General features: G+C 44.7%; 1 protein-coding gene across 8 annotated transcripts in view; it reads left to right on the top strand.

The window, feature by feature from the left end:
- Positions 1–19,801, top strand: part of stumps (DBB domain-containing protein stumps) — a 99,866-nt gene that overhangs the window by 56,232 nt on the left and 23,833 nt on the right. For 7 of the 8 annotated variants that reach the window (XM_037428809.2, XM_075878406.1, XM_075878405.1 and 4 more), the window contains exons 2-6: positions 8,913–9,115; positions 15,484–15,810; positions 18,136–18,274; positions 18,944–19,222; positions 19,511–19,701. In XM_037428809.2, coding sequence (XP_037284706.2) covers positions 8,951–9,115; positions 15,484–15,810; positions 18,136–18,274; positions 18,944–19,222; positions 19,511–19,701 — 1,101 coding nt within the window. In that variant the 5' untranslated portion in view covers positions 8,913–8,950. Of the gene's footprint in view, positions 1–7,298; positions 7,588–8,912; positions 9,116–15,483; positions 15,811–18,135; positions 18,275–18,943; positions 19,223–19,510; positions 19,702–19,801 lie in introns of those variants that run through there. The other variant, XM_037428808.2, reaches the window with a different exon arrangement.

The raw sequence follows: 19,801 nt of genomic DNA, 5'->3' as shown, positions 1-19,801 counted from the left end.
TTCGTATGTGCATATCTGCACAAAGCAGCTTCAGGTGTACAAGAAGGTGGCCCTCATTGCGGGGCGGCATGCGTAAAGGCTCTGTGGGGGGGGGGGGGGGAACACGAAATTGCGATTGTTTTTCCGTCAACACAGGCCACACAGCATAGGGGTTGCACTGCCACAGGACTCACCACATCACACTGTGGCAGCTGATTATCAGTATAGTAACAATTCACTGGACCTGGAGGACCCAAACATGAAATGTATTTCGAAAGGCAGCAAGAAAAAACAAACATACGCGTCCATTGCTCAAGAAGTCACTCCAAAGTTATTCAAAAGTTATGAAAACTTGCACGACGGAATAATCGCGTTGACAAATAAAAACTGAAGAGTCAAATTGACAATCAAATATTTCTATCGTAAGCAACGCCTAGTTTTTAGCTGGTCACCATCGCTAACAAAATGCTAACAAAGAATTTTAAGTTATCTGCCTAATTAATAGCTATGCTACGTGCTGGTTCACGCTCCGATGGATGGACCTAAATATTTTCCATACCATGCCGTACCATACCATGCCGTATTATGGGTGAGCCTGTGCCTTAAAAGTGAAGAGCTATATGCTACACAGTTTTATGGTCGAAGCTTCTTAAGTCGTGTGTTTGCGATGTAGTAGTAGTAGTAGTAGTAGTAGTAGTAGTAGTAGTAGTAGTAGTAGTAGTAGTAGGTAGCCACCACTCGTTTAGTCCTTGGAATGTCCGCTGGATGGTGGTACTTCTATATGTTGTATATGTGATGAAAAGATGTGAGATGGCGGTACTTGGAGTGTTCAATAGACGGACGTACAGACGGACAGACACACGGATGGATGGATCTACGCGCGGACGGATGGACGGACGGACAGATGGACGGAGGCACAGACGGATGGACGGACGGATGTACGCGCGGACGAATGCACAGATGGACGCGTGGACGGAAAACAAACGGAAGCAAGAATGAATAGACGGACGGAAGCGCGGACGGACTGATGGATGATTTGCCCCACTCATCATCATTCACTCCGTGGACATGCTGCGATTTTATTTTCCTCGGAAATATAGTCCAATGTGCTCCTCGCGGAACATCGCATCTCGTCTTCTGTCTCCTGACACCAGTCCTGGATTCAGTCGCGTGTGGTGAAGGCACGGCATATGGTATACATATATGGCTCTGATTGCACATCAAATACCGCGCTGCGAAAGGCCGCATTTCAATTTGTGGCCTTGAATTTGTTTCATGTTTAGCGACTAATTGTAACTTTGCTTTTTAGAAATGATAGCAAAATACCGCGAATATCATTTCCGATTAAGTCGAATTCTATCTCTGGACCTTTATCAATTATTTCTTTGCCTATGCTCTTTTGATTGGTTTGTGGGGTTTAACGTCCCAAAAACCACCATATGATTATGAGAGACGCCGTAGTGGAGGGCTCCGGAAATTTCGACCACGTGGGGTTCTTTAACGTGCACCCAAATCTGAGCACACGGGCCTACAACATTTTCTCCAACATCAAAAATGCAGACACCGCAGCCGGGATTCGATCCTGCAACCTGCGGGTCAGCAGCCGAGTACCTTAGCCACTAGACCACCGCGGCGAGGCTGTCTATGTTCTTTTTATGCTCAGGTTTCATTGCGCGTTAAGTATCATGATATTCTGCTTCTCCCACTCGTTGAACCCAATGAAACACTTAGGTGGCACACTTTTCATAACTTGTGTTTTTGCCGTATTGTACACCTGCCTTTAGGGCATAGTGTGTATGTGTGTACTGGGTTGGCTGTATGTCAATTATACTAATTTTATGAGGGTGAGGTTGCGTGTAATACAGCATTATTTTTCGGGCACTTTTCTAGAGTATACATGGACACTACTGCGCTACAAGCGAAAAAAAAATAATTATAAAGAAAATAATAAACTCGTGCTTAAAGCTTATATGGACCAGGCCATTATATATTTTATGGGTGTGCCATACTTGAACGGTGCTATTCTCATGGCGGTGTAGTGTCGTCACAGACTCTTATTTATCTCCTTGACTCTTTCACCTTTTTCCGAGTGTCGGGTAGCAAAGCGGATATGTTCTGTATTTCCTTTCTCTCTCCCTTCCTCTTTCACTTCCATCGCTGTTTAAACGTTTACGCGTGACTCAGGTGACTTTAGGTCGTGTCACTGGCGTGGTTGCTGTGGATATATCCCTGGGCCTTAATTTTTTTTCGGCACGAGGGAGATTAAATGCATACACACACAAAAAAGGAAAAGGAGGAACAATTTCACATAAGTGAAAGCATTGTAACATGGCGCTGCTCGTAACCTTAGTTGTAACGTTAGCGCACTGTTGCTAGCAAGAGTATTAGTAGCGCAATTCTGATACGTTACGTTAAATCTTGACCTATTGCAAACATTCTTCCGTCGTGGGTTGCTCTATAAAGGTAGCACTATAAAGGTAGCACTATAAAGGTAGCCTAACTCATCTCTTACAGCGGTAGACTAGTCGGACGCAAACACTCGCATGGGGGATTACGTAAAGACCGCTTCGGATGCTATCACTGTAAACACTTGAGCAACGAAAAAAAAAGTGTGTGTGTGGGTTGGGGGGAGGGTATAAAGCGACAGGAGTAGTGTGGCAATTTCAGCAGTTCTAGTGACGTACCTGTAATGTTCTTTTATTTTTGACGTCTTTTGCGTTGGGCCCTTCTATACTTATGAAATCAGTCTGGGTACACTGACGTGGGCAATTAGGTTGTCCATATAAGTTAGTTCAGACTATTATACAAATGTACAAAAAAAAAGGTTCTTTCGTGAACAATATTTCTTACAAAATTATACGTGCCCACTAAGTGCCAATTTTTTGGGGGGTGGGGGGAGTTCAGTTGTAATTAAAATGGTCTCCTTTTTTATTTGTTTCTCTGAAATTTCTGGTCTTTCTGTCCAAATACATTTTTATCTAATAATAGTGTTTTTGTTCAGTCTCTTTTTGATAATGTATATGAATTCAGGTGTGTTCAGTGGTCGGGGTTGAGATCGGTCAGACGTGAACAAGAAAAAAATAAAAACGAAAGAACGTAGCCTGCGTTTTACGTGTCATTCCTACACGCCTTACGAGATAGTATACGGTATGATAAAGTACGACTATGCAATCGTCATGCTCATAGCACCTCACTCCATTTTTTGCCCGATGATCAAACGTGATTTACTCCTTGTGACGATAATTCGGACGCTTGTGGTCTGCGTCACCATCAGTGCCGAAAATGCCTAGCCCTTTTAGTAATTTGAACCAAGACTGTCACGTTCGGCACAGATGTTGGCGGGGCGTGCTCTATTTTTGGGACTCGCGTGAGCAGTGCGTACCACCACGGCCAAGGACCTTGACTTTGGCTGTCTTGTGCGATCGCGGTGCGTGGAAAGGAGGGGCGGGGGGTATTCCTGGACCTCTTGGGGCCCCCTTCGGATTCCATCACAGCAATCCTTCTCTTGACGTTTCCTTCCTAAAATGCAATGTGTAAGCACCGGCACCTACTTGATTCTGGCTACCTGTGGTGTTCGTTCTTCATTAACGCCCTCGAAGGACGCTTTCAGGTGCCCTTGGGGAGAGGCTAATGTTTTACTCGTAGCCGTACTGGCACTTTGTGGGAGAAGCTATTTCGAAATATTTTAACTATTTCCCAGGTTTATCGCCTGCTCGCAACCTGGTGAAGGGTCTCGTCTCGCCGAAATCGCCTACCGAATGTTCGGCGGGCGCGTTGAACGATGGCCCCGTCGACAGGCTCACGCTTCGGCAGGCTTAAGTTTTGTTCTGAAACGTAAGAGTGCGTGTCGACCAACCGAGGAGGTTTGCGTTGAAATAGGAGGACCGGGATCCTTTGGGTACATCGTACCAGTGTGAGACATCCGACTACCGACACGCACCGAGGAAACGCGAAATCGGAGACGCGTCAGAGCCGAATACGAAGCCTCGCGTTCTTCGCTGTCATAATGCCCGCAAACGTCGTGCCTGGAGGGCCGCGGCGCCCGTCGGACCCCAGTCGTCGATTGTTGCCAGGCGCTATGCCCAGCCGCGGACTGCCGGTCCGACAGCAACATTCAGGTGCGTTGGCTTATTTCAAGGGTTCTCAACTTCGGTGTGTTTTGATACGTTGCGCAGCGTGCAGGCAGTGTAACGCACACGTGGTTGTGTTGTGACTTGTAAGCGTGCGGGGCAAGAGCGTCAGTCTAAACCGTAGTTGTACGAGGATGGACGTTCGTCCTTGATATGCCATTGCTACAGATGTAAAAGCGATTAAAATTCAACAGAACAAAGGAGCGGGACATAACATGGGCGATTACGTTGAGCCTTCGCTATTCCTTGTCGCGCTTTTCAAGCGTTCTAAGCTATATTTGTGGGCCTTCTTGGGCACTCTAGAAGCAGCGATACGTATACTCTGTTTCACACATCACGTGCAACGTTGCGGAAGCTGGCGAGCCTTCTTGCAGTCGTACGCGTTCGCAACAAAAAGTAGTTCAATGCTCTTACCACGAAAAGTTTCATTTTTTATTTTGTTTTTAGAGCGAGAAGTAATAGAAGATATTGTGTGCCTTAGAAACAAAAAACTTCGTTGCACACCTACATCTTCGTTGCATTATTATGTGGCTGTATAGCTTTGTTTTTACATGACGTCACATAGCGGCTCTCTACACTGCAAACGCCACGATGGCGGCCACCTGGACTTTCATTGTCAGTGGTGGGTGGTGATGGTAGTGATTAGAGGAAAAAAAAAAGACCTAATTTCTGCAGCCCGTTAGGGAGCACGGTGCAGCGTCTGCAGTGCAGGATAGGACACAACAGGGTCGTTCGATAGCCGCGTTCTTTTGTGCCCGCGTTTTTTTTTTTTTTGTTCGCTAATCGCGCCGAAGGGATGCACAAAGAAACGTGCAACTTGCGAGGGTGCACCGGCACTAATCAGATGTCACGCGAGCGACACGAAACGCGCGGAGTTATACGTTTTGCTCATAGAAACATATGCTATATAAAGAGTGGCCACTGGAGCCTTTTCGCGGCCCACCAAGAAAGGGTCTGACCAACCGCTAGATGGCGTACCCATCCTCGCTTTTTACTTCGCTTTTAAGACATGTAACAGCCTCTTCAGGAGGACAATGAATACCCAAGTTTGGCATTAATTTTTTGCAAAGAAGAAATTTTATTAATTGGTGCAATTTTCTATATCCGCTCTACATCAAGTCCCGCTGAGGACATTTAATGCCTTACAACAGAAAACAGTAAAATATGACTAGGAAGTGTTGTCTTTCTGCATTTGTTTTGCACAAAGGCACATTCATGTGGTTTAAATGTGTTGTAAATGCATTCCCTTCGCGGAAGCATGGGTGTATAGCCTAGTGGTAAAGACACTAGCTTTCGGAGCATGACGTTATACGTGTTCAAGTCCCAGCGTCGGAGAGAAGACAATTTTGTTATTTTATTTATGCTGAAGACATTATCGGGTCTGACCAACTACTCGTGGTGCTGAAAGCAGCGCAGTAGCTGGGCGGCAAGGCCCTGCGGTAGTGTCCGCTATTTATGTAAATATGTTTCTCTATGTTTCTGGCCGAACTTCTTGGATAGCTTCCACAGCATTGCACCTGATGAATGAAACGGAGTCCTCTCCACATGGATGCTCCAGACGGAGAACGATAGAACCGTTGAAACTCACCGGGGTGTTGGCAAGTAATGGAGCACGCGCTGTATTAAGGGTGTAACCATAGTGCGTGTACGCAGTTACATACCATAACTTGAGGCAATGAATTGATTTTATATGGGAGGTTTAACGTCTCAAAACCACCATATAACTATGAGAGACGTGGTAGTGGATGGCTCTGAGAATTTCGACCACCCGAAGTTCTTTAACGTGCACCCAAATCTGAGCATACGGGCTTACAGCTTTTTTCCCCCATCGAAAATGCAGTCGCCGCAGCCAGGATTTGATCCCGCGACCTGCGGGAGAGCAGCCGAGTACCTTATCCACTATAGACCACCGCGGCGAGGCATAACGCATTCTCGCCTCTTCCGACTCGTAATGCATGGGATAAGCCTCTCGACCGCAATTCAATGACGGCAGCGTTTCGGAATTACTGATTAAAGTATTAATTGAAGGTGATTCGGGGGGTCCCATGTATCCTGACTCGTGAGTTAGTATAATCTGGTATAATGTTTGATTGAAAGGTTGTAATGTTGACAAGTGTTTGTCTCTTACTGCCGACCTTGGCGATATATGAATATGTTGCGTCGCCCTTTAGTTGGCTAAGGACAATTACTGCAGTCGAGTTTTGCCAGAAAGGGACCCTTTGGTTACAAAAAAAAAGATTCTAGACACCAGCCTTTAACGGTTATTGGGCCTTGAAACAAGAGAGAAACGAGGATTTATTGTCTTGATGTAGACAAGGATCAACAGCCGCTCGATCCTGTGAACTATAGCGCACAGCTGGTGTACCACTTATATGGCGATTTTCGACACCTGTGTTAAGGGGGCATCACGGTCGAGCAAATATGAAAGAAACAGTGGGAACTCCGTCACCTCCACGTCGATACTCAACTTTTGCTCTATAGCAAATTTACTTCGCTGTCATACTGTGGTTTAGGAATTCACCCTCACGGATCTTGAGTTTCGTGGTGCTACCGGGATGCGACGGCTCTTTCGTGAAAATTGGCAATAAAACATATAACTAATAATATATGGGGTTTTACGTCTAAAACCACGATTTGATTTTGAGGGACGTAGCGAACGGCTTCGAAAATGCCGACCATCTCGTGTTTTATAACGTGAACGGACATCACACAGAACACGAACCTCTGGCATTGCCCCTCCATCTCACATGCCACGGCCGGGATCGCACCCGCTACTTACGGGTCAGCAACCGAGTAGTTGAGCCACTGTAATATCGAGGAGGACGACAGTATGTCTTCGTTGGGTTTATAGATATAGGCGACGATGTATCCTTCATTGTCGAGTGTTTTGGAAAAAGTTGCTCTGAATGATTGCCGGCAAAGAGCGGAGACTTATACTACATTCGCAATGCAATTCTCAAGGGGCAATCTAATGAAGCGTAGTGGACACTCGGGTCATCTTCCCTGAAACTACATGCGCATTTTCGGTTCCGAATTCCCCTTCGCTCGTACTCGGTAACAAAAGACCTCTGCGAGTACTGTGTGGCCTCTGCAGGCAAATGTATTTTTCCGGACCATGGGTTTGCTCAATACGCGTGTACCACACACAACCGTGCTTGTAAGGAACCGTGTAATATTCGCGGCATTTCTGGGGCACTGACGGTCACTGGCCGGGAGCAGGAAGGCTGTTACGAATCCTCCCAACTGTGTCCCACCAGCGGCGCAATGCTTGGGGTTCCCTGACGCAATCACATCCCGTGCCAAGAGCTCCGCTCCAGGCGCCGGAAACCGCGAGTGGCGTCGTTGGGAGCAGCGTTACTTTCAGCTCCGGCTTTCACTTCGCCCGTGCACTATGGGGGCTAAGACGCGGTCGTGACGCCTTGCGTCGATGTGTAGCTAACATCACCCATTCTGCGCCACAGCAACATAGTCGGATACGGTACGTGTTTGCTTCCCAGCTTGTGAGCGTTCCTTTTTGCAGTGTATAGAGGACGAGACATTTCCTCGCTAATGCCCTAGTATTCGTAGACAGAAACGCGGACACGGAAGCTGGGGAACGGGGGCGTTAATGTATCCAATTCATAGTTTAGAAATCTTATCACTTGCACGTTGCCTTCACTCTTGGCGGAATGCTGCATGCGGGTGAGCGTTATGACAACTAATAATATCGTAGCGCCTAAAAACTGACGCGATGCAATATTATTAGTTGTGAATAACCAACACGCCCAACTACATACCATTGTCGTTATGACAAGAGAAAAAAAAGAAAATTCAGCTCACGGCATACTGGGTGTTATTTCAACAGTGAGGGAGCAGCATCGGTATATTTTTTTTTCCTTTTTTGAGGTAGGAGAAGGGCAAGGGTACCGTTGGTACTTAGTTCATCTCAGAGAAAATCCTGTGCTGTTTTTGGAATGTTAATATGCTAGTCGGCGTTATATCATTAGCTGCGCGCATCAGCGTTGCAATAACATAAACAATGCGTGCTTTACTAACGATATTATTTTTACAACGTTGATGCTTTTCGCAATGCTTGTTGCCCATGTCCGCGCCATATTAAACCATGGCACTGTAAGCTTAAAAATAATTACCGCCAGGGCCAACTAAGAACAATACCTGGATAGGTAAATCAGATTTTATGATCGTTTTTTTAACGTTTGAACTCAGGCAATTATTGGCGCTTTCGAATAAGCCTCACATACATAGTTGGTATGCTCCTTTTTTTTTTTTTTGCTATGGCAAAGCATTTTTTAAATGATTCCCCGTAGTATTGCTATTAGCCGGGGAAAAAACTGTTGTTTTGAGGAAACCAAGAAACCAGGCCGCTGAAATCAGATGGCTAAAATTCATCCGCGTATTCTGTTCTGTGTTCAAAGACAATATACTCAACGAAATCATTTCTGCGTATACGAGTGTACTGCTTGTTTCTTGTACCTGTCTGTCTTCTGTTGCCGTCCAATTTACTCTATTATTACTACCGATTTGCTGATACAGCTTTGCGTCAAGATGGTACATTTGCGCTGTGAATGCCACGGATAATTTTGAAGTCATTTATGGTTTTACTTCTTGATTTCTCAGGTGTCAGAAAACAGGTGTTTGCTTATTTCTTTCCAAAATAAGGTGGCCACGGGCTACTCACTACGCAGAGTGCAACGCATGTGGCCGCGGTGGCAGCATTGACAGGTCGGAAGTTTTTCTGTGGCAGCTGGAAGGACATCACGTGGTGATGGGCTGCAGCTATATGTGTGCGCGTCGCTGCTGCAGGGCCCACGGACTCGCCTGGCCCCCTGTTGCGCCTGGGCATGGCGGCCGACGTGAGCATGCTGTTTTGCAGTGATGGTCGTGAGTGGGGAAGCTACTTGACTGACTGCTTCCGGCAGCAGGCTCTGACCGTTACCCAGGAGGCCCTGGACGCCATCTCGCTTCCATTACCCCAGGACAGGGCCAAGGCATTGGGAGTGGCTAAGGTAAGCCAGCTGTTAGCAGTTTCTTCTTTCTCATTTCAGTAGTCTTTTGATGATGTGCTTCATCAAACCCATGTAGCCTTTTGAGCTAGAGGTCCAGTAGACTCCTAATCCAATGTAATGCCTGAACGATAGTTATGAGCGCAGAAATAGGATTATTGTTTCAGGGGTCGACGGTCGAATCGTTGTGACTGGATTAAAAAACCTCGAATAAGCGCTGGCAGTCAGCCACACATGCGTGGCGCTTGTTTTCTTTGCGCCTGTCAATACACCAGAGCAGTGTGCTCTTACGAAGCCCTCTGGCGTAAGAGGTTCGTGTGAACATGGATGATCACACAAACGTCTTACATAAACGTTGATACGAACATCGACTGGCCACCTTCACCAATGATGCACTCGCCGTCAGAGCTACATGGGCGCCTTTTCTTACATATTGTTACACCGTAAGAATCGCTGTAAGTTTGCGTAACCTGAGACCGAATTCATTATCGATTTTTCTCGTAAGCGTGGCAGTCTCCCATTGGCCAGCGACTTTTGACGTTAACATTCCTAACCATAAAACTGGCGGTTAGTAAGCACAAAATATAGCTAACTGTCTTAATGCAGTCGTTTGGTTCTTAGGGGCTCCTACCTACGGGCTTCTTTTGTCACCCCCTCACGCACATGTCCTGGAAAAATAAGAGGCGCGGATCTTCTTAAACTCACCCTGCATGTTTTACCCGCTGTAGTAGCTTTGCATTTGAGATGTATAGCTCGAGGACCTGGGTTCGAATCTGGGATGCGGCGACCAGAATTCGATTAAATCTAAATGAAAGAGAGTGTGCGTTGAAGAACAAAAGATTGTCGAAGTTAATTCGGAGCCTCTCTCTACGGCGTACCCTCATTATGGTATCGTGGTTTCGGTGCGTAAAGCTAGATCACTTATGATTTTTGTCATTGTCTGTACATGGAGCTCTATGTCAAGTTGTCTTTGATTTCCAGCTGTTTTAGCTTGCATTCTGGGACAAGTTATTAATATGAAATGAACTGTTACCGCATGCAAGAAATCAAGGTTCTTACAACGTGCTTTGTTGAATGTGAGAGCCCTGTTTGCTGCAACGTGATGTTTTCAATGAATAAGTGCTTTGCTTGTGGTCCAAACAGTGCTTTACCATTAGCCATATTACTTTCCTTTAATTTTACCTTGCCCCACCACGGTGGTCTAGTGGTTAAGGTACTCGGCTGCTGACCCACAGGTCGCGGGATCAAATCCCGGCGGCGGCGGCGGCTGCATTTCCGATGGAGGCGGAAATGTTGTAGGCCCGTGTACTCAATTTGCGTGCACGTTAAAGAACCCAAGGTGGTCGAAATTTCCGGAGCCCTCCACTACGGCGTCTCTCATAATCATATGGTGATTTTGGAACGTTAAACCCCACAAATCAATCAATCATCAATTAATTTTACCTTAATATAACCAGACAAGTGGAGAGAAATGTAGTGATGCTGTGATTTGAAAACGGTCCCCCTTCGAACATTTGACGTACTTGAGTTTTACAAATGTCGATCGAGGGCTCCGTATTCTTTGAGCGTTTGCGAGCTGCCTGTAGTCCCGGGGAACACCGACCAGCTGAACTGGCGCGTCCATGCCATAATAACCATACTTTCTTATCTCTGCGAGGTCAGTGCGGTGAAAAGATAACCTATTTTATCTAAATCATCCGGAATTACCGAAATGACGCCGAACACCGCGGCATGCGTTCCTCGCAGCACCTCGATCTTTCCGAAATAAAAGTCACAGTAAAAAAGGAAGAAAGACGCTAAAGTTCCTCAGATACCACGTCGGTTATTATGCGTTCTCTCTCTCTCTCTCCGCTTTTTTTTTCCTTGTCAGTAACACAAAGCTCACAAGCCTGATTGTCAAAGGTGACTAACTTTTTCATCTAACGTCGTCTAACAAAACAGCTGCATTTGACTATTTAAAAACGTGTGTGTCCTTGACTCCGTGTCGTGTCTATGACCTCTACTTTGTTAACAAGTGCGCCAAAATACCAAAATGAATTACTAACATGCACAAGCCTACATTCTATCAAGCTGCATTTGCGCAGGGTAACCCTTGCACAGCGGGAGCAGCGTGGTATGGTGAGCTTCTTTCCCTGTGTAGCTGTGTACTTGTCACGAAATCATCACCACAAAATTAAATCACGCTCGCAAAGAAAGAAAGAAACAAAGAAAGAAAGAAAGAAAGAAAGAAAGAAAGAAAGAAAGAAGAAAAGAAAAAAAAGAGTGTTAACAAAATTAAGCAGAGTGGCCAAGAAGAAAGAAAAATGAAGTTGACATCTAACGGCTTATTGGCCAGTTGCTGGTTGGTAAGTTCACCTTATAAGCGACACGCCTCCATTTGACAGGACGTTTCATGTCGTCATGAATGACTCACCGTTGCCATGGCCGAGATTGGCGCTGGTAAACACTCTGGAATAGATTTAGTACACGATAACCCAAGAAAATGTAAAAAAAAAGGAGGATAGCCGGTGTCTTAGCTCAAATGGTGAAGCATCGCGTCAGCAAAATGCATAAAATGTGGGCTTGCATCCCGCCGGTGCAAGGTTCTCTCGTTTCATGGATCTACATTTATCTTTCAGCATAGTTCCTACATTTAACTTGGCAGACAAAAAAAAAACGTCACTTGCCTCCCTTATGGGTATCACAGTTCCATGCAGTATATATACGATTTCTTTTTTATCTTCGTGGTAACTCATCCACCATGGTCAATGCTATGACGAGACGCTCTTCAAGCATTTGCTTCAACAATTTCCTTCGTTGCGCTTTTCCGACGCCTTGCACGAGGGCACACGGTTAGTGTTTACTCACTGGGGACGAAATAATAAGAATTTATTTTGCATTCCCGTGTTTATCAGCGGCTCTTCGCTCTAAAGGAGAGAGTGCGTGCGCGAGGAATGCGGCCATCTTGAAAGTCGGCTCGGTCTGTGAATGACAGCAGCGGGCGTCGTCACGGTCACCTGCACCCATGGAATGCTCATGAGGTGGAAGCGCACTCGCTTCGTGACTCAGTTTTCATTTGCCCCGTGCTCTGCCAAAACACTTGCATGCAAGCGATGCACCGAGCAGTATTCCTAGATCTGCCTTCCTCGGAGATGTCGAAGGCGTTTTGCTATGCGCATACATTCACTTCTTATCATAGGCGGCAACGCTGCCACAGAGTCTTTCAACGCTTCGTCCGGGAACAACTTTTGCGAACGCACTTATACGCTTTATGACCTAGCGACGGCGATCGCTTATACATGGAATATTAAAAATTGTATGCATTCTGACTATAGGCCTGACTGGGCAATCGACGCCCTGCTCGTTAAAATGTGCCGATTCGTATAATCGATTTAATATTTGATTGGCTCACTGACTGGAGAGCTTAAATAACGGGCACAAGCTATACCTTCCATCGCCTGCTCAGGTGTACTACGTTCAGACGCTGCTTGAAGATCCATGTTCATAATGTATAAATCATTCGCAAGTTAAAAAAAACACCATTATATATGACCATGTCTTTTTCGTTTCGCTTTCAATAGTAGCACACAAAACATTGACATTTTAATTTTATTCTTTCCCGAGTACCAATTCCTATACGTTTGACTTCCTTTACAGGATACCTGTCAACAACATTGTACTGCATCGTCATGTTTTACCTGTTTGTGAGCAACTCTTTTTTCGACTATATTAATGAGGACCAACATAAAACGATACCGAGGAAAGTATTGCGGATGTTATTTGATGTAATTGAAATGTAAATGGGAAGAAAGAAAAGTGAAAGAAAAGAATTTGCCACCGGCATGGACCTCCTGGTGGCAAGTTATCTTTTCGACCACTTTGCTTTCTTCAGATTTACATTACAATTACTTCTAATAACATACCCTATATTTTCCTTGGCACCGTTTTCTGTTAGTTCTCATTTACATTGTACCTAATAAAGAAAACGAGTCCTTAATTTTACACTTTTTATGACGTCATCATGGCAAAATATTTACTCAACAGATTCCGTTGTTATTGGTGATTATGTGCCAACTTTTCTTTTCTTTGTCATCATCCCTTTTATAGTTCCCAACAAGAAAAGGGGCTTTTATCCGGGATCCATGTCAGCCTTTCGTCGCACGAATAACTTACACCTGCAAATTTTCTTATCTAACCACTGCATGCTGCCGATACCGTTCCCGTACTGCCTTAAGAGAGCCTAATAGTGATCTGTGATTTGCTTTCCGAATAGTTTATACATTGGCAAATTCCGTGTATTTTGCTCTTACGAACTCGCTTTGAATTCTTACCGCTTCATTTTAGCCTTTCATGTGGTTATGAGAGGGAAAACTAAGAAATTATATATTCCTGTTTAATCGCTTTTGAACCCATCCATAGTATACTTATTCAGTATTTGTGCACGCTTTAAACTAGTGTACTTTACGGACTCCTCGTTCATGCTGCGCCAAACTTCCGCACTTACTCAACTTTGAGATGGTTGCGCCATCTAGGAGCGTTGTGGTAAACTAGGTGCATCGCGCGCTAAAATCGCTTAAAGTGAAAGAAAAGCCAGACAGATTTTGTGGCGCTTTTATTGAAATACCTTTAGAACTATTTCTTTTTTGCAGCTATAAGAGCCAGTTCCATGAGTCGCCCTTTGCGAAACCCACATTAATTTTTATTCGTCAAATTGAATCCCCTTACATAATGAAAAAAAAATAAATACATGAAATTCCTCAGCTTGACGTCTGAATTACGTAGACAAGATCGAAACGGCACGATAACTTGTAAAAATGTGTTTGTTTGCAACTTGGAAAATCACAAAAAGTTTGCTAAACTGAATTCCGTGTGGGAATGCTCTAGTCGAGAATGATAAGTGACAAATATGGCCGCGGGCAATGCTCTAAATGGTCTCTAAACCACACTGCTTTTAAAAGGCGGCACAGTAGTTTCTTTATCGCCTTGTGCCCTTGCTACAGGGGCTATCTACTTCTCGCCACTTCATAAAACACGGAATGTCAGCACTAAACCTTGAGCTATAGTCATGATTTCATGCTTTTCAACTACACGCAGCTACTGCTTGCGCAGTCACAAATGCAGAAAATGATGTGAAATCAGTTGATCGCACACAGTAGTCACGCGAGAGAAGGTGCAACGGGCATGCGACTGCATGATAAATCATGGTAGGCGACAATTCGTAACAGACATCTCACGTATATCGACCAATAGAGAGATTATGTCAATCTTACGTCACATGAACCAACTGCTCGCGTCGCGAATTCTGCCGCGAGGACGAGAAACGTCCGGAGAGAATAACGCACTCGTTCTTTGTCAAATAAAGTCTTTCTCACTCCCTCACTCATTCTTTGCATATACAGATGTTGTATAGGGGCACTTCAACTCAGCTTCATACTAATATATTTAACAACTCTTCTTTGTAAGTTGCCTATATCCTTACTTGGTTTATTTTGAAAGAAGTAACAACAGCTTGAAACTCTAGTGGAGTGGTAGATTTTCTGTAGTCATATCGTTTCTGCAAATTATAGATGTGAAAGTTATTAAAAATTACTGGTGTAATACACAACTATGAGTTATACGGCGTTCAATCGTCAGTATATAATCGCTACCAAGATCATTCTATATTCAATTCATGTCGGCCTCACTTGTTGTAAAGAAACGGATAAACGGACTTTCGCAACCAATTTAGTACCTGTGGCTGAAGGCCGTCCATGCATGCAAGGCCGTCAATACCTTGAATTCCCAAACTAGGCAACCACGGCTGTCCGCCTCAAGCTATCGCTGTTGGTGTTGGTTTTCGCTCAATGATCGCAAGCTGCGTAGGCTGTCACATGAAAATATTACAGCTTACGCATTGAACTTTGCAGAACAGGGGCGTAGCCAGAAGATGGCACACCGAACACGTGCCCCCCCCCCCCCCTTTCTAAATTTTTTTTTCATGGCATAGACCGCGAAAAATGGCTATTTTAAGTGGGTGCCCCTCCCAAAATTAAGGAGGTGCACCTCCCGAGAAAAATTTCTGGCTACGCGCCTGCTGGAGAATAACTGAGTCTGTTCGTATCCGACCAGTCGGGCAGACGGGACTTGGACATCGCCGAGTCCTGTCGGTCTTTTTTGTCCTATTTCCCCACGCTGTTTCTTGTTATGGAGGCTTGCCAACAACTTCAAGTGCAAACACTTTTAAACTATACGAAGAAGGCCAGGCCCATTGCCTAAACGTCAGTGGTTTATTTGAAAATGTTTCAATCTGTGCATCAACGCTCCTTCTTCGATATAATATATCGTACACAATAGTACACAGCTGTACCATCTACTTGGAAATCAGTGCTAACACCCCGCTTCCGCGACCACAGGTCTCTCTCCTGATCGTGTCTCCAGACCTGTTGGAGCTGTTGGAGCGGCGTGGCGCTGAACTTTTCTCGGTGGGTCGATTACTCGAAGCGGATCGTGGCCTGGCTATGCTGTGCGGCGTCGATCCGCACGAGCTGGGCTCGTCCCTCCGCGCCGCCTTCCCCAACTTCTCATCGTGGCCGCAGCTGGAGGCTCGCAACCAGGACCGCGAGTTTGTCATACGACTCGTCGAGACGGCTCGCGAAATTGTGGAGCGTTCTGATCAAACCATGCGGGGCTCGGGAGCTGGAACGGCCCAGTTCCGCCTCTGTCCGCGCAAAGTGCACCAGGTGAGCCCTTCTGGCCCTTTCACTGGTTTCGCCCAGAACAGCCAGTCAGCTCTAATGGGCTCCCAGTGAGTCCTTTAAGGAAGTCGTCTGTGCATTTCTATTGGCCCAGTCTCTGTGTAATATAAAATACAATATCTTCCTTGGTCTCTGCTACCCACATCTTGGAACTGGCTATGGCAACATCGTCAGTCTGACTTCCAACTGAAATTATATATATTGTGCCATCCCAAGACAGTGCCGTAACGCCTCATGAAGTCACGTGGCTGTAGCCACCATATTATTTGGCATACTATCAGCACTCACAAGCTCCTGCTAATGTTTTCTGGTGTTGGCTATGTGGGTACTGGCTATTATCTGGGCCAGAGTTGGCTTATGTTGGTTAAATGATGTGCTAGTCATATAGCCGCGACGTATATATATATATATATATATATATATATATATATATATATATATATATATATATATATATATATATATATATATATATATATATATATATATATATATATATATATGTGTGTGTGTGTGTGTGTGTGTGTGTGTGTGTGTGTGTGTGCGTGCGTGTGCGTGCGTGTGTGCGTGCGTGTGTGTGTGTGTGTGTTTTACACAATATTGATGAGATCTAACACACAATAATGCCAAGGAAAGTATAGGGGAAGATATTAGACCAAATTGTAATGTAAATATCAAGAAAAGTGGGTGAAAAGATAACTTGCCGTGGGTCACCCACTTTTCTTGATATTTACATTACAATTTGGTCTAATATCTTCCCCTATACTTTCCTTGGCATTATTGTCTGTTAGATATCTCATCAATATTGTGTAAAACACAGAAAAACGAGCCCTTAAGTATACACTTCTTTCCTTATATATATATATATATATATATATATATATATATATATATATATATATATATATATATATATATATATATATATATATGCGACGCGGCTATATATATAGCCGCGTCGCGTATATAGCCCTACGGGCTTTGATCTTTCTTTCCCACAGAGGATACTGAAGTTCAAGCACGCTCCTTCGGTTCCAGTTTTACTCTCTATTATGCACAAGGGTATACTTCACTAGGCAATCATCCTACGACATTTATTCAAAAGCATCGTGTGAACATCGTTCACCATAAAGTAATTGTTTGCATGAACCGAGTCACGTGTAAATTACTTAATGAGTGCAAGATTTATACATTGAACTGCATGTAATATTTGATTTCGATTGCAACTTTTCATTATAAGCATCGGAATAGTTTCTGCATTGACCGGTACTCACGAAACCTCCATATCCAGTGAAATAACTGATTGGAAATTTTGCTTAATTAAAGAATAGTGATGAGCGTGTTCGAAAACTGTCTTTATGCAAGAATGTTTCATTATTTATGAGTATAATTTGTCAATAAAGAATGTAAAAGGTTTCTGCCTGTGCATACTTCATATAGTCATAGGAACTAATTTGCAGTAGCTATTCCGATTATTTTATTTTAATTATCTTTCTGGCATACTAATGAATTGTAAATACATCATATAGATCGTTGTCTATATTTGAATAGTAGGTCGGTATAATGTAGCGAGTATTGCTTTTTTTTTTTCATAGCATTCAAGGCTCACTACCAGTTGATCCATGTGATCAGTGCAGCAGTGCCTCAGCAGCTGAGTGGTGTTTGGATCCCTGTCAGAGCGCGAGAACGCCACTTCAGTCCTCACTTGGTCAAGCCCAATATTGGCAACTGATTCATTGCAAAATTTACAAATTGATGATTTGATTGATATGTGGGGTTTAACGTCCCAAAACCACTATATGATTATGAGAGACGCCGTAGTGGAGGGCTCCGGAAATTTAGACCACCTGGGGTTCTTTAACGTGCACCCAAATCTGAGCACACGGGCCTACAACATTTCCGCCTCCATCGGAAATGCAGCCGCCGCAGCCGGGATTCGAACCCGCGCTCTGCGGGTCAGCAGCCGAGTACCTTAGCCACTAGACCACCGCGGCGGGGAATTTACAAATTTCAACTAGGTTATTGATGACACTTTGGATATGCAGAGAAGAAATGTTTTACAGAGAGCAACTTCTGCTGAAATGTCGTCGGCCAAAATTTGAGTCAAGTTCAGGGGCTTGTCGTGTCAGAGCCTCTTCAGCCTTGTCTGACTTTCGAGCGACTGGAGGTGTTCACATTTGCGCTTACTACATCTGCTGAATAAGTGTGTCCGACGTTCTGATCACTGAACAAGGGGTGAATATGCCTCCTCGTTTTATGAATGACAAAGTTTCTTAGTGAAAGTTGTCCTTCATTTTCGTCCATATGCAGGGAAACTCGAAGGTGTTTGCCATGCTGAACGAGCCAGTGGAACAGAACCAGAAGTTTCACGTGCTCTTCGAGAGTTCTGGGATGCAGGAGCTACCTGTAAAATGGAGGAATCCGTACGTTCTACAGTTTACAGTTCCTGGTGAGTGTATACAAACTGCTATTTGAAAAATTTTGTTTGTTGTGGTGTTGCAAGTTCGAGAATGTGCCACGTAGCTTCTTATGTAGCTTAAGCTCAACTTATTTTCTGTTTATTGTATCAAAATTAGGTATGAGACGCGTAATATGTTCGTCCTGACCCTCCTTCTATAGTTCCGCTAAGAAAGAGAGAAGGTGTTTGTTACTACAATTTCATGACCTTCGTTTATTAGATATTGTTATTATGTGCGCAACTCATTCACACATATTACTGGAAACATTTGTAAACTTTCATGGCATAATAATTTATAAAGATAAGTTAATGAAGCTCATATTATATATTGTATACTAGTTGAATAAATCATTGAAAATGAGCAAACACCTAAGTTCGTCTCGCCCTCTGTCATTTTTCGTTGACAGTAAATTGTTTTATAACAGCTGCCACTCTGTGTTCAATTGCTGCAGCAACTGAATACACAGATCTTTACGACAGTTGTTAGGGAACGGTTGAAATGATTCAATAATGAGATATTTTCCTTTAACACTGTACAGGGTCAGTTTTCACGAACTGCTCTCGCGTGTAATGTACTTTGCAAAACACGTGCTATGGAGAATACCCCATGCAAGCGGGCAAAGTTGTAGTGCTGACATACGGCCATTTCACGTTGTGCAGAGACGTTCCTGCAGGTGTCGAAAGTGGTGAACGTACAGCTCCATTGCGATGGCGCACTGCTGGGCGTGCGCCAGCTCAAGTGCGAGTCTCAGATGTCGCAGCTGCACTCTCTGCTCCAGTCGGCCACGTCGCCGTATGAGATGCTGAGCCTGACGCTAGGCCTAGCCACGCTACACGACGTGGACATGGCGCTGGCAACCAACCTGCGCCGCAACTTGCCCGCGAGGGGCTTCCACCTGCTTGGGCCGCAACAGCAAGCCGCCCCTGAGAAGAAGCGCTGTAAGTTGTCTCGCTCCTTCATCTTGCCAATGGTTCTGGGCTCTGTGCTTCGAACGTGCTTTCAGCTTAATCCTTCCAGTTTACATTCGAAACAATAACTAACGCGTCGTCATCGCGGCTTGGTCAGTCGCACAACAGTCAGAATGGCACGCACATTGATTAAATGGTTCATTGAGGGATGTAGCAGCCTGTAGTGTTGCAGGTGTTCACGCATCTTTTCTCAAAATGTGCTTGCTATATACTTAATATACCCCTTGAAGTAAACGGCTCACTCGGGCCATGGTGCAGGTGAGGAGCTCTTGCCAACTCTTCTGCACTTTTCTGCACACTACGGACTCCACGAACTGAGCCAGGCACTCCTGCAGTGTCCAGGTGCCACCGCCTGCTGTCAGATGCTGAACTGCAAAGGCCACTCGCCTGCTCAGCTTGCATCGAATGCGGGTCATCATCGGCTTGCTATCACAATCAATGATTTTCAAGTAAGCCAGAAAGGGGAATCATGCAATTTTATACTTTACATCATGCTCCATGGAGGAACCAACAAAAGCTTGACACAAGCAAGATAATGGGATGAAAATC

This window comes from Rhipicephalus microplus, chromosome X, assembly GCF_043290135.1.
Source record: "Rhipicephalus microplus isolate Deutch F79 chromosome X, USDA_Rmic, whole genome shotgun sequence".
Taxonomy (NCBI): domain Eukaryota; kingdom Metazoa; phylum Arthropoda; class Arachnida; order Ixodida; family Ixodidae; genus Rhipicephalus; species Rhipicephalus microplus.
The sequence above is the reverse complement of the archived record's forward strand: the minus strand, read 5'-3'. Positions and strand labels throughout refer to the sequence as shown.